The 17,429-nt window shown below is 39.0% G+C and overlaps 1 protein-coding gene across 1 annotated transcript in view; it reads left to right on the top strand.

The window, feature by feature from the left end:
* Positions 1–17,429, top strand: part of PLA2R1 (phospholipase A2 receptor 1) — a 118,826-nt gene that overhangs the window by 67,657 nt on the left and 33,740 nt on the right. Inside the window, 6 exon segments of the mRNA XM_021074789.1 lie at positions 4,384–4,586; positions 6,652–6,797; positions 9,968–10,052; positions 12,460–12,592; positions 13,484–13,514; positions 13,969–14,125. Coding sequence (XP_020930448.1) covers positions 4,384–4,586; positions 6,652–6,797; positions 9,968–10,052; positions 12,460–12,592; positions 13,484–13,514; positions 13,969–14,125 — 755 coding nt within the window.

Below are 17,429 nucleotides of genomic sequence, written 5' to 3'. Positions count from 1 at the left end.
TCAGTGGAAATTTTCTGTCAGTGACAAGGATAATGGGATCCCAGTAGAGTAAGTCAGATCTGTTTTCTTGAAAGTGCCCTACACATGGTAAGGAGAAGCCTGTCCTGCCCCCAGATAGATAGTTATCCATTTTAGGCTCATCAGAGTACTGAAGTGACTAACACACAAATGAGGGTGAACTGAGCCTCATTTCTGAGCACCCTTTTGGTATTTCCATATCTTTTTATAATTATATAAGTAGCTCATAAAGATGTGATAGTAGATCTTCAAGGAAATGTGATGGTCTCACAAAGAGACATATAACCAGGGTAAAGAGAGAAGCATAATCTGAGGGGGAAATTAAGTCATACACTCAACAGCTATTTATTGCATGTCCACCTTCTCTGTACTCTGAGTCATTGTAGACTCAGTTAAATCTGGTTTCAAATTCCAGATCAAACCCTCAGGAACTACACAGCCCTAGCTAGACAAGTTACTACACCTTTGTGCCTTAGTTTTTCCATTAACAAATTGTAGATACAATTATCCACCTCAAAGAATGTTTGAAGTTAAATAGAGAAAAAGTCATGTGAAATGCCTAACATGGTATTGGGTAGATATGCAGAACTCCATGAAAGCTCACCGTCCCTGCCCCAATAGCTTCACTTTTCTCTGTGGCAGAGGAGAGGAGAGAGATGGAACATGGCTAGGGCTGAGGGCTTGAGATTAAGGATGTGAAAGGATGGTCGCAGGGAATAGGAAATAAGCAGACAGCCTCAGTGAAAATAATTGTCTGGGAGTTCCTGTCATGGCTCAGCAGTTAATGAACCCATCTAGCATCAATGAGGACATGGGTTCGATCCCTGGCCTTGCTCAGTGGGTTAAGGATCCAGTGTTGCCGTGAGCTGTGGTGTAGGTCGCAGACATGGCTTGGATCCTGAATTGCTGTGGCTGTGGTGTAGGCTGGCGGCTACAGCTCCGATTGGACCCCCTTGCCTGGGACCCTCCATGTGCCTTGAGTGTGGCCCTAAAAAGACAATAAGACAAAAGAAGAAGAAGAAAATAATTGTCTGAAGGCCCAGTTATGATTCCCTCCTTTCTTGAGGCCACAAATAGATTTTGCTTGTTTGTTTTCAGGTATTTGTTTGGAGAGGTGAAAGATGGAAGTTCTCCCAGCTGCCCTGTTCTATTGACTCTGTGGCTAGATAGTGTTTCCAAAATTGAAGGGACTAGAATAGTGAATTGGAATTTCTTAACTGACCAAAAATGTTCCCATTCATGTTTGACAGAGAGAGTAAAGAGGGGTAAAGGGAGGTTAAGGCAAGTAAAGAGAATCTGTTCAAACGTGAGATTCACCATTAAGGGACTGGATGATAGTTGTTCTTCTCCAATGGGAAATGAGTTCTCAAACTTGAGAACAATTTCTCTGGGAGGAAAACCACCTCTGCTCTTTCCCACACCCTGCTCTGATTATTTGGCTTTACAAGCATCCCCACAACGTAAGATTATAAATTTGGTTTATATCTCCCTTAGCCCAGTCTCCCTTTATTATACCACTTTACTGCTTCTTTGGGGCTGAGATGCTAAAATTTAGGTCAAATGTTCCATTAAGTTAACCACTTTAGAATACCAATAACACCCCTGCAGCACTTTTCATCTTCATAGCAGTTCACAAATATCTCCTTCTTCACTAATGAAGATGAGTTGAATATCCAGTGTCTAAAACCAAAGCTATTTAATCATTGTCTGATGTGGGAAAGTAAGACAAAATGCAAGACCAACAAAAAAGTATATTACATTTTAAACTTGCTGATTTGAGCTTTTTAAAAATTCTTTGAACATGCAGGCAGAACTTGTGCCACAAAAAATCCCAGCTTCTGTAATGAAATCAGGCAAAATAAGAATAGAAGCAACATCTTAGGGATGGTTTTAGTCCTTCATATCTTTCAGGGAGCTTTTTATTCTGCTGTATAGCCCAAGGAGCTATATCTGATCACCTATGATGGAACATGATGGAGGATAATGTGAAAAAAATTGTGTATATATATATATATGTATATATATATATGTGTGTGTGTGTGTGTGTATGTGTGTGTGTGTGTGTGTGTGTATATAACTGTGTTACTTTGCTGTACAGCAGAAATTGACAGGACATTGTCAATCAACTATAATAATAATAAAAAATCACTTTATTCAATTTTCTTGAAACCCATGGAAGAAAAAGAATTACTGCACCATGTTTTAGACAAGGTTTTCTGTGACTAATTAACCTGTTTGAGTTTTGAGATACTAACTAGTTGTGCTGGGACTAGAACCCCAGACTTCAGGCCTCAAGTCAAAGGCTGCTGGGAAGGAAGGATGGAGGAATCTGGTGGGAGTGCATGTTTTCCCTGTTCTTTCAATTAGAGCAACTCCATTCATATATAGTTTTCCAGCTTCCTCATGGATTTCCACATTTCAACTTCATTAGGATTTCACTGCACAGAGATTGTGGGCTGCATACCAAAATTACACTCAACAGGACTGCCATGCTCCATTCATGGCAGGGGCAGTGGCACGCTTCCTCTCTCCCCCTGCCTGGAGAGAGGAAGTCCTCCATCTTGAACACCGACTAGCTCTTCTGGCCAGTGGAGACAACTGATGGCCTTTGTATGGACCTCTCTTGACTGCCATTTCTTCTCTATGTCATGCAATCATATTTTCTTGTTTATGACTGGTCATTTTGACCTTTGTGGGTCTCTTTGAGGCATCAGCTTGCAAGCACACATAGGACTGTGAGCTTCCTGCAGACGGCCGTGATGCGTGGTGTCTTAACACAGGGTGTGCACACAGGATTACTGAAGACACAGACACTCGTTTTTGAGTGTCTTTATTCTTTTCTCCTCTTTTACGAACTCTTTTTCATTCTTTTAGGAGAGGCTCTTAGTCCATCTTCCCCTATCTTCTTCCTTCTCATTTCCACTCCTCATTTCCCTTTTCTTTAGGCTTTCTTTCAGCATAAAAGAACAAAAACGTGGCTGGCAAGGATCATGCCAATTACCCTACATCTACAAAAATTGGAGCCATTATTTCTGAAAGGAAATTAGGCAAGACAAATACCTAATAACAAGTGACTATGTTTTTTAAAGTGCTTTTAGGTCCGGAATTGTCACAAGTTTTCAGATGCTTCATCTATGATTGCTTGCTTTTTTACAAGCATCCCTTAAAAACTCTTTTCTCCTTTTCATTCTTCAAAAATGAACTCAAATGCCACTTCCTGCAAATGCTTTGCTTATAGAGCGCAGAGGTAGACTCCATCACCCCCTCTGAAATCTCCCCACAGAAATTTTATCACACCATTGCTACAGCACTTCACACATTGTTTGCTACAATTAATTGTTTATTGGTCTGTGTCTCACATGAAACTAAGAGTTGGATTTTGTTTGTTTTGTTTTGTCTTCTTTCTCTAGCAGCTAATAATATACAGCCTAGTCTGGTATGTAGATGAAGATGCACAATTTTGCTCTTGTTGAACCATTGATTTAGTTTATTAAATGAACGCTCTAGATTCAAGAAAAAAGAAGCTCATTTTTACTCAACTTTTATTCTATTTTTGGAATGAGATTGTTTTCTACTATTCACTGAAGTTTGACATGTATTTTTCAGCTGCCTTGTGAGTTGTATAGGGTTGATGATCAACTTGAGACTCTTATAGAAATTGTTTCTATGGAAAAATGTTTCATTTTCCAAAATGTTCAAAAATACACAAAAGAATAAAATGGAGTTTGTCCATAACGTGATGGTCTTTCCCTTTTCCCTGATGTCTGCCCCCATTCCTGCCCCCAGAATTTTACCCCATTTAGAATATACCATATTCTCTCCACTCTCCCACAATGTACAGTTTGGTTTTCTGTTGTGTACTTCGAAGTCTGCCTTACTCTATCATTTATGTATTTTTCCCTATTGAATCTACTTCTCAGAGGACCAGCACCATGCATTTTTCAACATTGATATTTCACAGTAGGTTTTCAAAGCACAGTGTACAGGGTAGGTCCTCAATAAGTAGGGAGTTAAATTTTTCTCCTCAAAGGTACAGGGATGTTGGCATTTGATGAGATGTAGGGAATATTTTGGTCCCAAGATAGAACAGTGCCTGGTTTCCCATCATTTGCCGTCTGAGCTCAAAATGCCCAAATTTAAGACTTCATAGTCTCTCTTCTCTCACTTTTCCATCTTCTATTCTTTTCTTCAGAGATAAAGAAAAATGAGATGATCATGCCCATAAGGCATCCTTTTTCATCTTTATGTTCTTGTCTGGGTGCTTCATTATGAGATGTCAATTATTCAACACTCTAAAGAGCTGTCTTCTGAGCACAAAATGTTCTAGTCATCTGGAATTAAAAAGTGTTGTTTTCTGCTTTTTAGGCTACAGTGGTGGCTGTGTTGTCATGAGAGGAAGGAGTCCCCCTGGTCGCTGGGAAGTGAAGGACTGTAGATACTTTAAGGCAATGTCCCTGTGCAAGCAGCCAGTGGAAAATGGGGAGAAAACTGAGCAAGAAGAGAGATGGCCCTTTCACCCCTGCTATTTGGACTGGGAGTCAGAGCCTGGCCTGGCCAGTTGCTTCAAGGTGATGTCAAGTTTACACGGGCATTCTCATTGGGACCAACATTATTTCAATTCTGTCCATGTGTCCCAAATTCCTTTATTCCAAAACTGTGCCTGGCACACAGCAGGTACTAAGTTAATTTTTTGGCTGTCTCTATCCTTTCAGTTATATTCCAAAATAATTTTAAGTCAAAAGCTTGACAAATCCCTAGTGACATTGAAGGCCTCCTCACAAGGACTGATTTCAAGGTCCTAGTCAATACTGTTCAATTGCATATATCAAATGAGCAAGGCAGACACGTGCTGAGTATTGAAATGGGACAACTCCACAGTTTATAAGCAAATGAATAAAGTCCTTATTATGGAATAACACCGTTCTGCTGCCAAGAATATCTTTTTAAGCTTTTGATGATCAAGGATATATATATATATATGTAAACATCTTTTTACACATCAGCTTTAGAGCCTAAATTTAAATCAGTCATCTACAGTCTTCCTCATAGAATGACAAAAACATATGTAGTTTTGTCTTTGGTTCATTTTATAAACAGAGATTTCAAAATCCTGGATGAAAGTTCTTCTCTGGCCCATGGCACATGCAGAGCCAAATGGAGACAGGCTTCATCTCTAGAGACACTGCAGTCTCATGAATGACCTGAAACACCTGTTAATGCACTCAGTTTAAGTGTACACACATATAATCCTACATTAAATTCATGGAATAATAGGCCCAGAAGTGACCTCACAGAGCAATAAGTTAAAACTTAGAAATGAGCGAACCGAATGAGTGAGATGAAATGATTTGCCCAAGATCATAATTATTGACTGACAGAATTGGAATAACTGGTTTGGGGGCTCCCGGTCCAGTGCTTTTTCTACTATATATCACCCTGATGTGTCAACAAATGTATGTTTGATGGGTATAGCAGTAGTACTTATGAATTTAAAGTGATTTGAGAAAAGGTTCCCAGAGGAGGTGAGTTTTGACATATAATTTAAAAGATGGAAAAGCTGTGCTATGGTCCATGGGACTGGCAAGGTTATTCATTCTGGTCTCAGCAAATCAGAACCTGGTGAAGCCTGGCCGCAGGGTGCCTGCCTAGCATCAGACTCAAGCATAAGTGTCGGGAAGTTAAAAATGAGGAGGGTGCAGAGGCCCAGAATCTGAGGCTCTGGGTCTTTGGTTCCTTATCCTTGACCTTAAATAAAGTCAAAAAGCAGACCCTCCATTTGATTGACTTCTTCCTGCTACTGTGAGGATAGCTGAGAAACAGCAGAGAATTTAGGCACAGTTAAGAACCAAAGACCCTAGAAATATTCCTGCCCTAGGTCCCAGGTTTCATTTCTCATTTCTTTTTTTTTTTTGTCTTTTTGTCTTTTTGCCTTTTCTAGGGCCGCTTCCCTCAGCATATGGAGGTTCCCAGGCTAGGGGTCGAACTGGAGCTGCAGCTGCTGGCCTACACCAGAGCCACAGCAATGCAGGATCCGAGCCACGTCTGCAACCTACACCACAGCTCAGGGCAATGCTGGATCCTCAACCCACTGAGCAAGGCCAGGGATCGAACCCACAACCCCATGGTTCCCAGTTGAACTCGTCAACCACTGAGCCACAACGGGAACTCCTCATTTCTCATTTCTTGCCATAGGTCAGCCAGATTCATTCAGCCACAGAATACTGGGTCTAATCCTAGTTCTGCCAGTTTGTGGCTATGTGACCTGAAATTTGTAATCCCTCTTGGCCTGACTCTTCTCATCTCTTGACAAACTTTTTACTAAGGGACAAGTATATACCAATCACAGGAAATTTAGGAGGAAAAAAAGAGTCCTCAACAAGGAAAAGAGTCCTTCATCTATAAAACTGAGCCTATCATATCCTCCTCATGAATTTGTTGTGAAAATAAAATGAAATAATAGTTTTATGATGGCTAGGCATATTTTAGTTCAATAAATGTTATTTCTCCCTACTGGGTCAAGCTTTTAGTGTAGAATAATGACAACAATTATATTACTGCAACCTTCTTGTCCAGAATTAAACAGCCTCACTTTATTTATGACCCTATCAATTTTTTTTTACTTTTATAACATAGGTATTTCATAGTGAAAAAGTCCTGATGAAAAGAACATGGAGAGAAGCCGAAGCATTCTGTGAAGAATTTGGAGCTCATCTTGCAAGCTTTGCCCATATTGAGGAAGAGAATTTTGTGAATGAGCTTTTATATTCAAAATTTAATCGGTAAATACTTATTAATTTTGAAAAATTGCAGTCAAATATTCTGTCTCCCAGTAACGGCTTCTTAGGGATGAGTAGCCCAAATATTGGAGTTATTTGGGATATTCAAAATCTCAAATATTTGTTGTAAGCCTAAAACCAACTAGCTACTAGTTGTGGAAGAAAAGTATATACCTATAGTTTTATATTTATAGTGCACCAAGCTCTCATTCCATAAAACAAAGAACAAAATGATGACTGTTTTGACATTTGCAATGTTTTCTGTGTGCCTCAAATAAGAATTTTAGAGCTTTTCTGCCAAACTCAGAAATTATCTAGCCCCATGGTTTTCAAAGTATTGTCCAAGGCTCCTGAAGGTCCTGGACCAGAGCAGGGAGGACCAAGTGGGTGGCAGATCTCCTGGTTCCTAGTTCCCTGACAACTCACCATATCAGGTCCAACCAACTCACTTTTAGTTGTTTTGTTATATAACAGGAGTCCATGTGAGATTTTGTTTGAAACAAAAAAAAAGTTCCACTAATTTTTTTAAAAATTCCAATCCAACTTTCTAATTTTACATTCGAGGAGATAGGCGTTCACTCATTTGCATCTGTCTTGCAAGTGTGCAGAATATTGAATGCCATGAAATTAGAAAAGCAATCAAATTTAAACTTGAAGAAAGAGGTCTTGTGCTACCTCCAACCCAATAAGGACATTTCTTCTACTATGTTCCCATGGTCATCTATATCTGCATAATTCCTTTCAGGTTCAAAGTGCTCATTACTTGGGATAAAACCCATTCCATTGTTGGAGGTTAGTTTCAAAGATCAACTTTTAGTAAGCCCAAACAATACAAGTCAGGTATAGAATGCTCTTGTCACTTAGCATCTATTTTGGGAATATCTTCTATGGAAGGGACACTATTATATGCATAGCTGGCTGGAGAATCCAATAGATATGACCAACAAAATCCTGCCCCTGGGGATGTTGTGATGTAAAGGGGGGCACACCTCTATGGCTCCATACATTTATTTAACACAGATGCATTTAATACCAAGTACTCTGCTTCAAGCTCTGGAAATCTGAAGTCTCAGTGAAACATTTGCCTGAATCTCAGAAAAAATCCAGAACTGCTTTTTGAGAAAAATCCTGGCCTTCCCCATAAGTTTCTTTTAGGAGCCCTCCTAAAAAGGTTACTGGGTAACATCTATCAAATTATTCACTCTAGCATCTACAAAAATGACCTCAAAGGTGGGAGCATCTCCCAGTGTGTGCCTCAGGAAGTACTCCGTGGGGAAATAGGGATCAAATATGTTTCCAAGCAATGCACAATCTTGGGATTTACCATATACATTAGCATTGCAAAGACTCTAGAAGGAAGCATTTCTCTGACTACAAAACTCTTATTTTTGAGAACATTTATCAACATCCCATGGAACTGCTAGTCCCTGCTAGAACTACTGACCTGAGACCATAGTTCCCAAATCTGGCTGATTTTTACACTTATTTGGGGAATTTTTTAATCCAGAGCCCTATGTTGTCATGCCAGATCTGCTCAGTCAGATTCTCTGAGGCTGAAGAAAAGTTCAAAAAGCTTCCTGGTGGATTGGATTGTTAGCCTGGTGTGGTCTCAGATCCAAGAGCTATGTGATAGTACCCATTGTTCTATAAGTTGGCTTCACTTCTCTGAAATTGCAAAACATACTTTCATATGGAGGTTTGCTTCCAAGTTTGCTGTAACATCCAATATTATTATATTGTTTCTATTTGTATAAATTCTCACATATGGAATGTCCTGTAGAATTTTAAGAAGTATCTCCAAAATTATTGATCTTCAGCATCTAATAATAAAAGCTATATAATGTATATTTTACTTTTTTCCCAGACTGCCAGGGAGTTCAGCCAAATCACATGCTTAATTATACCAAATAAGTCAATTCCCATGTTTGGTACATACGCTGCTTCTCCTTCCTATGGCACTGCTTTTCTATTTCTGTCTTATTATATTCATATTATAGTAATTAGTTAAAATTATACAATTTTGGGAAATTGATGGAGAGCAAATAAATACCAGTTCATCTTCCAGGAGCTAGTATATGCAGGAAAATGTAGAACTCTGAATTCAGAGAGGAGAGGAACAAAAACTTCTCAACGCAGGGAGAAGAACATGGGTTTTCAGCCTGGCCATTGAGATTAATACGCCCGGCTTCACCTTAAGGCAGCATTCTCCCCTTCCCACAACCTTAAATGTAAGTTATGACCATGGCAGTGACCAACAGGCCTCAGTGATTCTGAGATTTTCTTGAGTCACCTTTTATTTTCATTTGTATCGTTCAGGCAGAGGAGCTCAAACGTCTGAGGAGGGGATGCTTCAGAATAGGCTTGCTCCTTTGCACTAAAGAAAATAAAGCATCTGTCATGACTTCTGAATCTTTTAAATCTTTAATTCTTCAAAGTTATTCTCAGAAAATTATCTTGGTGAGATGGTTTGTTATACAATTAGGCTTTATTGCTTGATTTATTGAGTACTCTGTAGTTTAACGTATTCGCCTCCACCTAATAGACAGGAAGATGGCTCATCTGCAGGGCTTCTCGCCAAGACTAACCAGTGGTGACTGCTGAAGTTAATGTACCACGCCTCGGACTGATTCTCTGTGGAGTTATTTACATTGAGATTTGGGGGAAAAAATCTGCTGTGTACATTTTATTAAATGGGCATGGTGGTGATTAACCTTCAGAGAATACATGCACATTTGACAAAAGAGCAACAAATTAAAACACAGTAAAGGAGTACAAATAGTAAAGTAGTCAATAAATAGTCCTCTGGGGAACAGGTGTTCCAAAAGTCCTTACCAGGTTGCTTTCATGTTTTCTTGTCCTAATTGAAAGTCATTACCTTTCCTAAAGAATATGAGAAACCCATGCACTCAATACAGGTTGACTCTTTCTTCAACTGCCCATCACCAGTGAGCACACGGTACAAACTAAGAGAAATGGGAGTGAAATTAATCTTCTCTTGGTTGATTTCATAGCTCAGGTGTTGCTTATAGGATGTGTCCAGTAAGTGTTTGAATTCTTCCAATAGCACCAGTGGTTTCCTGCACAAATAAATACTTCAAAATATTTCTTAAACCTTGTACATAATGTTGTGAATTCAATGGGAAGGACCAAGTTTTTGTTTCTTCTCTTCATAGGACAGAAGAAAGGCAGTTCTGGATTGGATTTAATAAAAGAAACCCACTCAATGCTGGCTCTTGGGAGTGGTCTGATGGAACTCCTGTAAGTCTTTCCAAATTAGAGAAAAGGAAATGAATTCAAAGCAGGTGGCCCCAGGACCACTGGCTAAACCAAGCCGGAGAACCTGGAAACAATGACCATCTTCCCCATGACTCAGACCTAAATCAAAAACTACCATCAGAGCCCAATGCCAAAAGAGTTATTTCCGCAAAGTCCTGAGAAAACGTTGCTAGCCAGAGAGTTCTGAGGCCAGCTGTAAGATCTGATCCTAAAAAGGAATCAAAATCTCTGAAAAGCCCACAGCCATCTCCCATGTGAAGAATCTCCAGCAGAGAAGGAATTATTCTTTAAAATACTACCAAGCTTCCTTTGCCTCACCCTCCCTCTTCTGCATAGCACGTGATTGTGTGAGTGAGTCCATGTCACAAGGAAAAGAAACATTTTCAGTTTCTCTAACTTTCAAAGGACAGAAATGCCACCCTTAGAAATAGCATCTCCTCTTCAGCCAAAGAAAGAGAAAAAGACTTGCTTTTCATTTAGCCTCACATGTTTAAAAACCTCTCTGAAGGAAGGCAGGAGCTCACAATTATGGGGAGATTTTTTGTTGTGGTGGTGGTGGTGGTTAGTTTTTTTTTCTGTTGTTGGTTTTTTGTTTTTTGTTTTTCAGGCGCAAGGAGGATTTCTCAGATTTTCCTCATAATGGGGAGAAAAACAAAAAACGAAAAAACAGAAGCAGTATCCCAGATTGAAATGAGATCCTCCCAAGAGCATGTGCAAACCCAAGTGACTCAGTTTCACCTGTGAACTGGGTGCTGGCAACAGCCTGCAGTGAGCATGTAATGCAGCTCCTGTTTGCTGAGTTCCCAGCACCGAGCTGAGTGCACTCCTACATGATCTCATTTCATCCTCATAATGATTCATATAGTAGGAATTAGAATAATTAAGTAGTTTCCCTAAAATAATATATAAGATTGACAGTGTTTGTATACAGGTTGTCTGCTTCCAAAGCCGCAATGTCATAATGTCTCCTCATTGGCAAAATAGTAGCAGCCGAACTTTGAAATAGTAAAGATCAATAGAAAAAAGGGATCTCTAGGCCTGCTACAGAGATTGTAGCAAAGAAGGGATGTGTGGAAATGCTATATGGTTATAGAGGGAACAAAAATAATAAGAGTGTGCTATTTAAGAAAAATACCCCAGTACTGCTTCTTGGAAAAGGGCATCAGGACCAGAGAGTGGGAAGATCTTAGGGTTCACCCAGCCCCACCCATTTATTTGGCTGATGAAGAAACTAAGGCCCAGCAAATAGAAGGTGCCTAGCAGGGTTGATCTGCCCCTTAAATAGCAGCCACCATATGGTACAGTTGGAAGGTTAGCATCAGAATGGCACTTGGAAAATATAATGTGAGATGTAAAAGTTGAGAATGTGTTTTAGTAAAACAAACTCAATAGTCATAGGAGAGTAAAGACAATTTGGTTCAGAATCAATGAGATAAAGTCACCAACCAGTGGACTGAGTCCCTCACCACTTCCCTCTGGACAAAAATAAATATCAAACTCATGCCATTCTCTGAATCTGACCATACATATATTGAAGTTAGATAAATTGTTGCATGAATGTGTACATGTTTGAGGGGGGCAATAGATAGTGTCAAAACCCTCTTTTTTCACATTTTTACCTCAGTTTTATTTGTGGTCCATCCACTTTTCTGTCAGTTAGTTATTAAATCATTGGGAAAGTAGAATCTTTAGTTAATACCCTTGTTATGTGATCATTCATGGAAAGTATTGGATAGTTCCCTGGTTAAAGCAAGGGTTGACTTAGAATTTAGTGATTAGAGACTACCAGCTTCATGTTTGTGCGAAAGAATCTGCATCAGAGGTCAGACCTGATTCTGACAGACCCTTGAGCCTCTGAGAAAGAAGTTCACCCAGGATCCCAGGGCTAACCTAATCCTGCAAGTAAGAAAACAGTGCAAGTTCATCTCATTTGTTCTTTGGGAAAAAGGAATAATATGCCTCTTTAAAAAAAAAATGCTAAGATTTTGATTAGCTTGCTTTTCACTTCACAAATGTGGGACACCTTTAACTGGCATCATAACCAGACTTCCTTTAGAAGTCCACTGTGATTTATTTTTTATTTTATTTTACTGTCTTTTGTCTTTTTAGGGCCGTACCTGCTGGCATATGGAGGTTCTCACGCTAGGGGTTGAATTGGAGCTGTAGCTGCTGGCCTGCACATCATAGTTCATGGCAACACAGGATCCTCAACCCACTGAGCAAGGCCAGGGATCGAACCTGCGTCCTCATGGATACTAGTTGGATTCATTAACCACTGAGCCATGACGAGAACTCCTATTGTGATTTATTTACAAGGATGCCTTTTTGATCTTTTGACATTTTTGTGGGGGAATCATTATTAAGGAATAATGAACTTCATCTGCTGCAGGTTGTCTCTTCATTTTTAGACAATACTTATTTTGGAGAAGATGCAAGAGATTGTGCTATTTATAAGGCAAATAAAACGTTGCTGCCTTCACACTGTGGTTCCAAACGTGAATGGATATGCAAAATTCCAAGAGGTAAAAATAAGATCTTTACTACTTGTTGGCTTTCTGATAATCTACAGCACTTTTCCAAGTGAACTGTTACAGCAGTCTAAAATTTAAGCGCTCTGGACCATAGTCCCAATAACCTTCATAATGAACCCAGTTGCACGTTTGGAAAAAAAATGTATCATGGGGGAATGAGAAAGATGACACCAATGCAGTATGCTGTTAGTTACTAGGAAATGAGGATAACTGCCTATGTTATGGAATATTATATTTTGCAAGTACAACCTAGAAGAAATGTCACTGTGCCATTACAAGCAAACAAAATAACTTATCAAATGAGTAAGTGAGAGCCCCTGGCACAGTGTGTGACACACAGTGGGCCCTCAACAAGTGTTCACATTCTTTTTTCTTCAACCAGAGGTCTAGCCTTTTTTTTTTTTTTTTTTTTTTTTTTCCTTCTGTCTTTTTAGGGCCGCACCCATGGCACATGGAGGTCCCCAGGCTAGGGGTCGAATTGGCGCTGTAGCTGCTGGCCTACGTCATAGCCACAACTTGGGATCCAAGCCTTGCTTGTGACCTATACCACAGCTCAAGGCAATGCTGGATCCTTAACCCACTGGTCGAGGCCAGGGATTGAACCTGCATCTTCATGGATACTAGTCAGATTCCGTTCTGCTGAGCCACAACAGGAACTCCCCAGGTCTCTCTTGAGGCCTCCTCAAGGGTATGATGACTAATCACTTTTCAAACAACAAGAAGTACCTGGTTCTTAAATGATCTTTTAAAAAGCAAAGTCCAAATACTGTGTTAAGACCTGAAGCAATTCAGAGATAGCACATCTGTCAATAAAGGTCACTCAAGAGAGATAGCACACCTGTCAATAAAGGTCACTCAAGCCGGTTTCCTCTCACTTTGCAGATGTGAGACCCAAGATTCCACCTTGGTACCAGTATGGTAAGAACTATCCTAGAAGTTCTTGAATTTCCAATTATGTATTATCATGTACCATTACTGTGTTATTACATTCCTCCAATTGAGTTGCTTTCTTATGTCAATCTAGAACTAATTTATTCAAATTAACAAATTAATCATTAATAATCAAATTAACAAATATTAAATATGACTAGAGACTAATCAGTTTTAACTCAGTTTTCATGACACGTTTTTAAAATATGCCTCTATCCCAGATCTTTGAATACATTTGAATGTTTCTTATATGAAAAAGACCAAGGAAAATAAGAAAGTTATATACTTATGTGTGGGAGTGAGTGGATACATACACAATTTCTTAATGCTGAGTGATCAAATTACACACTTACAGTAATCATAACATACCCTACTTAAGTCTGCATTATATTGCTCAATAATTGCTGCATCATCTAAATTGTTTATTTCTCTTTCAGATGCCCCTGGCTCTTTTATCAGGATGCAGAGTACCTTTTTCATACCTCTGCCTCAGAATGGTCCTCTTTTGAGTTTGTCTGTGGCTGGCTGCGCAGTGATATTCTCACTATTCATTCTGCACATGAGCAAGAATTCATCCACAGCAAAATAAGAGCGGTACTTACATAAGATTCACTATGAGAAATTCAGAGCTTAGCTCCTTCTTCTGTCCTTGTGGGATTTTGTTTTTATATGACTTCAGACATTTATTTAAGTCTCCTTAAAAGCCCGAGATTTTTAAGAATTGTTTTTCTTCCTGTTGTAGAGATTTAAAGAAAATAATGAAAACACAAGTTTACTATACTGGTCACTTCTTATGCTTTTTTTTTAGCAACAATGATGAGTAAGAGTTTTATTGTTTTTGGTTCATTCCATCATTCAACACATATTTATTCAGAGTCTACTCTTCTAGGGACTGAGGTTCTATCAGTGATTAAAATAGACCAACATTTCTCCCTACCTGGAGCTTACAGTCTAGTCTGGGAAGGAAGACTGTAAACAATAAAAGTAAATAGAATTACATAAGATTTTAGAAAAAGATAAATGAATAAATGCCATGGAGGAAAATGAAGCACAGATGAGGGACAAGGAGTACAGGGAGAGGCATGGCTGTTTCAAAGTTTCATATTTTACTCATAGGAATATAACATTTTTAAGACTCTGTACAGAATATGGTAAGAAGTGGTTCTCCATTTCAACTTACAATAGAGAAAGACTGGATTAATCCTAGGCTAATCAGAAAGGATCATGCAAAATCTGTTAAATAATGAAATAGAGTGCCAAGGAATAGTGTAGGTTTTCTGTGTGTCTCTTCAACAAGTATTTATTGAACATTAGGTATGTCTCAGGCATTATGGTATTTGTCAAGGACACAAAAATGTCAAGGACACAAAAATGAGGTAAAGTCATGGTTTTTAAAAAGCTGGAAATAATATGATATAGTCAGTGAATCTGTATATACAAATTACCAAGGAGGTAGAACCTCATTCCCATTTTCCCTACCCTAGGGAATCACTGAAAGTAAGAAAATGCATTTTTTTTCTTTTTTCATAATTTAATATTATTTCATGGTCTCCAGGAACCCTTTCTCACTCTGTCATCTTTTTACATGTTTGTAGGTTGACTGTTAAAATGAAACTCTATGTTAAAGCATCCTTGACTTATAAAACAAATGCCTTCCCTCACAGCTCATGTGGCTTTCCTGTTTCTGTCATTCTGTTTCGTACAGAATGTGAGGTACATGCAGGTTGGGACTACTACTGAGTTTTGATGGAAAAGCCAAGAAACAGAGGGGTTAGATGACATCCACATGGTCCCAAAGAGGCTCAGTGGCAGACCAGTGACAAGAACCAGATGTTCCCCACCACTGGTTCATGCACTATTTTACCACCCTTCATCTCCTACAAATGGAGCATTCAAGCCAAACCATAATATTAGATATCAACAAATTACATGTCATGACATCAGAAAATATGTTTCTTTAGCTAGATGGCAGAATCCTTATCCCCGGTGGCAATAACAAGCAATCAGGTGAATGGCTAAAAACCAAGCCATTGACATGGCAAAGTGCACGTCTCAAAAAGAATTTATATTTCGCCAATACTTATTGTAACAGTGTTAGGCACTGCTAAGTACTAATCTTTACTGGCATTTAATGTTTCCAAGAACTCTCTGTGGGAAGTCCATCATCCATTTACAGATGAAGAAGCTAAGACTCCAGAGAGGTGAAGCAACTTTGTTACATAGCAGTTAAGTAGTAGAATTTGGAAGTGAACCCAGGTCATTTGACTTACAAGGTCATTTTTAAAAACCACTGCTGGCAGAACAGTGCAGAACAGTATCTTCTCACATTAAAATGCTAGTTCTAAAATCCCTCCCCGCAAAGGAACCCCTTATACACTGTTGGTGGGAATGTAAATTGACACAGCCACTACGGAAAACAGAATGGAGGGTCCTCAAAGAACTAAACACAGCAATTGCAATCCTGGCTATATATCTGAAAAAAAAAATTAAAACAGTATTTGAAAAGATATATGCACCCTAATGTTCATTGCAACATTATCTACAATAGCTAAAATATGGAAGCAACCTAAGTGTCCATCAACAAATGAATGCATAAAGAGGATGTGGCATATTATATGCAATAAACAATATATCTCAGTGATATAAAAAATGAAATTTTGCCATTTGCAACAACATGGATGGACCTAAGCACTACTATGCTTAGTGAAATAAGTCAAAGAAAGGCTAATACTGTATGTTATCACTTAAATATGGAATCTAAAAAATAAAACAAATGAATATAACAAAACATAAACAGATTCACAGATGTAGACAACTAGTGGTTACCAGTGGGGAGAGAGAAAGGAAGGGAGGGGAGGGGCAAAATAGGGGTAGAAGATGAAGAGGTATAACTGACAATGTATGAAATAAATAAGCTAAGAGGGAATATTGTACAGCTTAGGGAAATATAGCCATTATTTTACAATAATTTTTTTTTTTTTTAACTTTTTAGGGCTGCACATGGCAGCATATGGAAGTTCCCAGGCTAAGGGTCGAATCAGAGCTGCAGCTGCCGGCCTATACCCAAGCCACAGTGACAGCAATGCGGGATCCGAGCCATGTCTGCAACCTACACTACAGCTCACAGCAGTGGCAGATTCTTAACCGACTGAGTTAGGCCAGGGATTGAATCTGCATCCTCATGGATGCTAGTCAGGTTCTTTACCACTGAGCCACAATGGGAACTCCCTACAATAACTTTAAATGGAATGTAATCTATAAAAATTTTGAATTACTGTGTTGTATACCTGAAACTAACATAATATTATAAACCAACTACAATTTAAAAATAAATAAAACAAAATGAAATCGCTTCTCAAAAGATGGCTGCCAGTGCCATCTCAGACACGAACAGTGCAGGGCTTCTTTGATCGTAGCTCTTTTGAAACCTCTGCAAGTCTTCTTTCTTCATCTTTCCCTTAATTCACTCTCCCAGTCTTTGGTTGTTGGGAAGCCAGTGGGAATGATGGAGTTAATGCTTCCCATTGAAGGGAACAATAAAACCTCATAGGCTGGGCCATTTGATAAGTTTATCCAGTGCCATGATCTAGCTGAGGAACAGATCTAGTTATCTGAAACCAGACACACCCTTGTGGTGTCTTACATGGCAAAATTGTTACCCAGCCTACAGCCAAGTTAATACAGAATGCCCTGTCAGTATTACGGGTGAGTGGCCAGCTGATCTAACAGCACAGAAGAAAATTATCAGAGGGTATACAATGTGGAGATGGAGAATGGGGCAAGAGAACCAAAGGGAAAGGGTATCGATTTAGAAAAAAGAATGCTGTATATTTCTAAAGCAGTTTTTCCTTCTGCATAATTTACAGCTGTTAGGCAATTTTTGTTGGCGGTAATGGTG

Source organism: Sus scrofa, chromosome 15 (genome assembly GCF_000003025.6).
Source record: "Sus scrofa isolate TJ Tabasco breed Duroc chromosome 15, Sscrofa11.1, whole genome shotgun sequence".
NCBI lineage: Eukaryota > Metazoa > Chordata > Mammalia > Artiodactyla > Suidae > Sus > Sus scrofa.
Note: the sequence above shows the minus strand (reverse complement) of the source record. Positions and strands in the feature narration are given on the sequence as shown.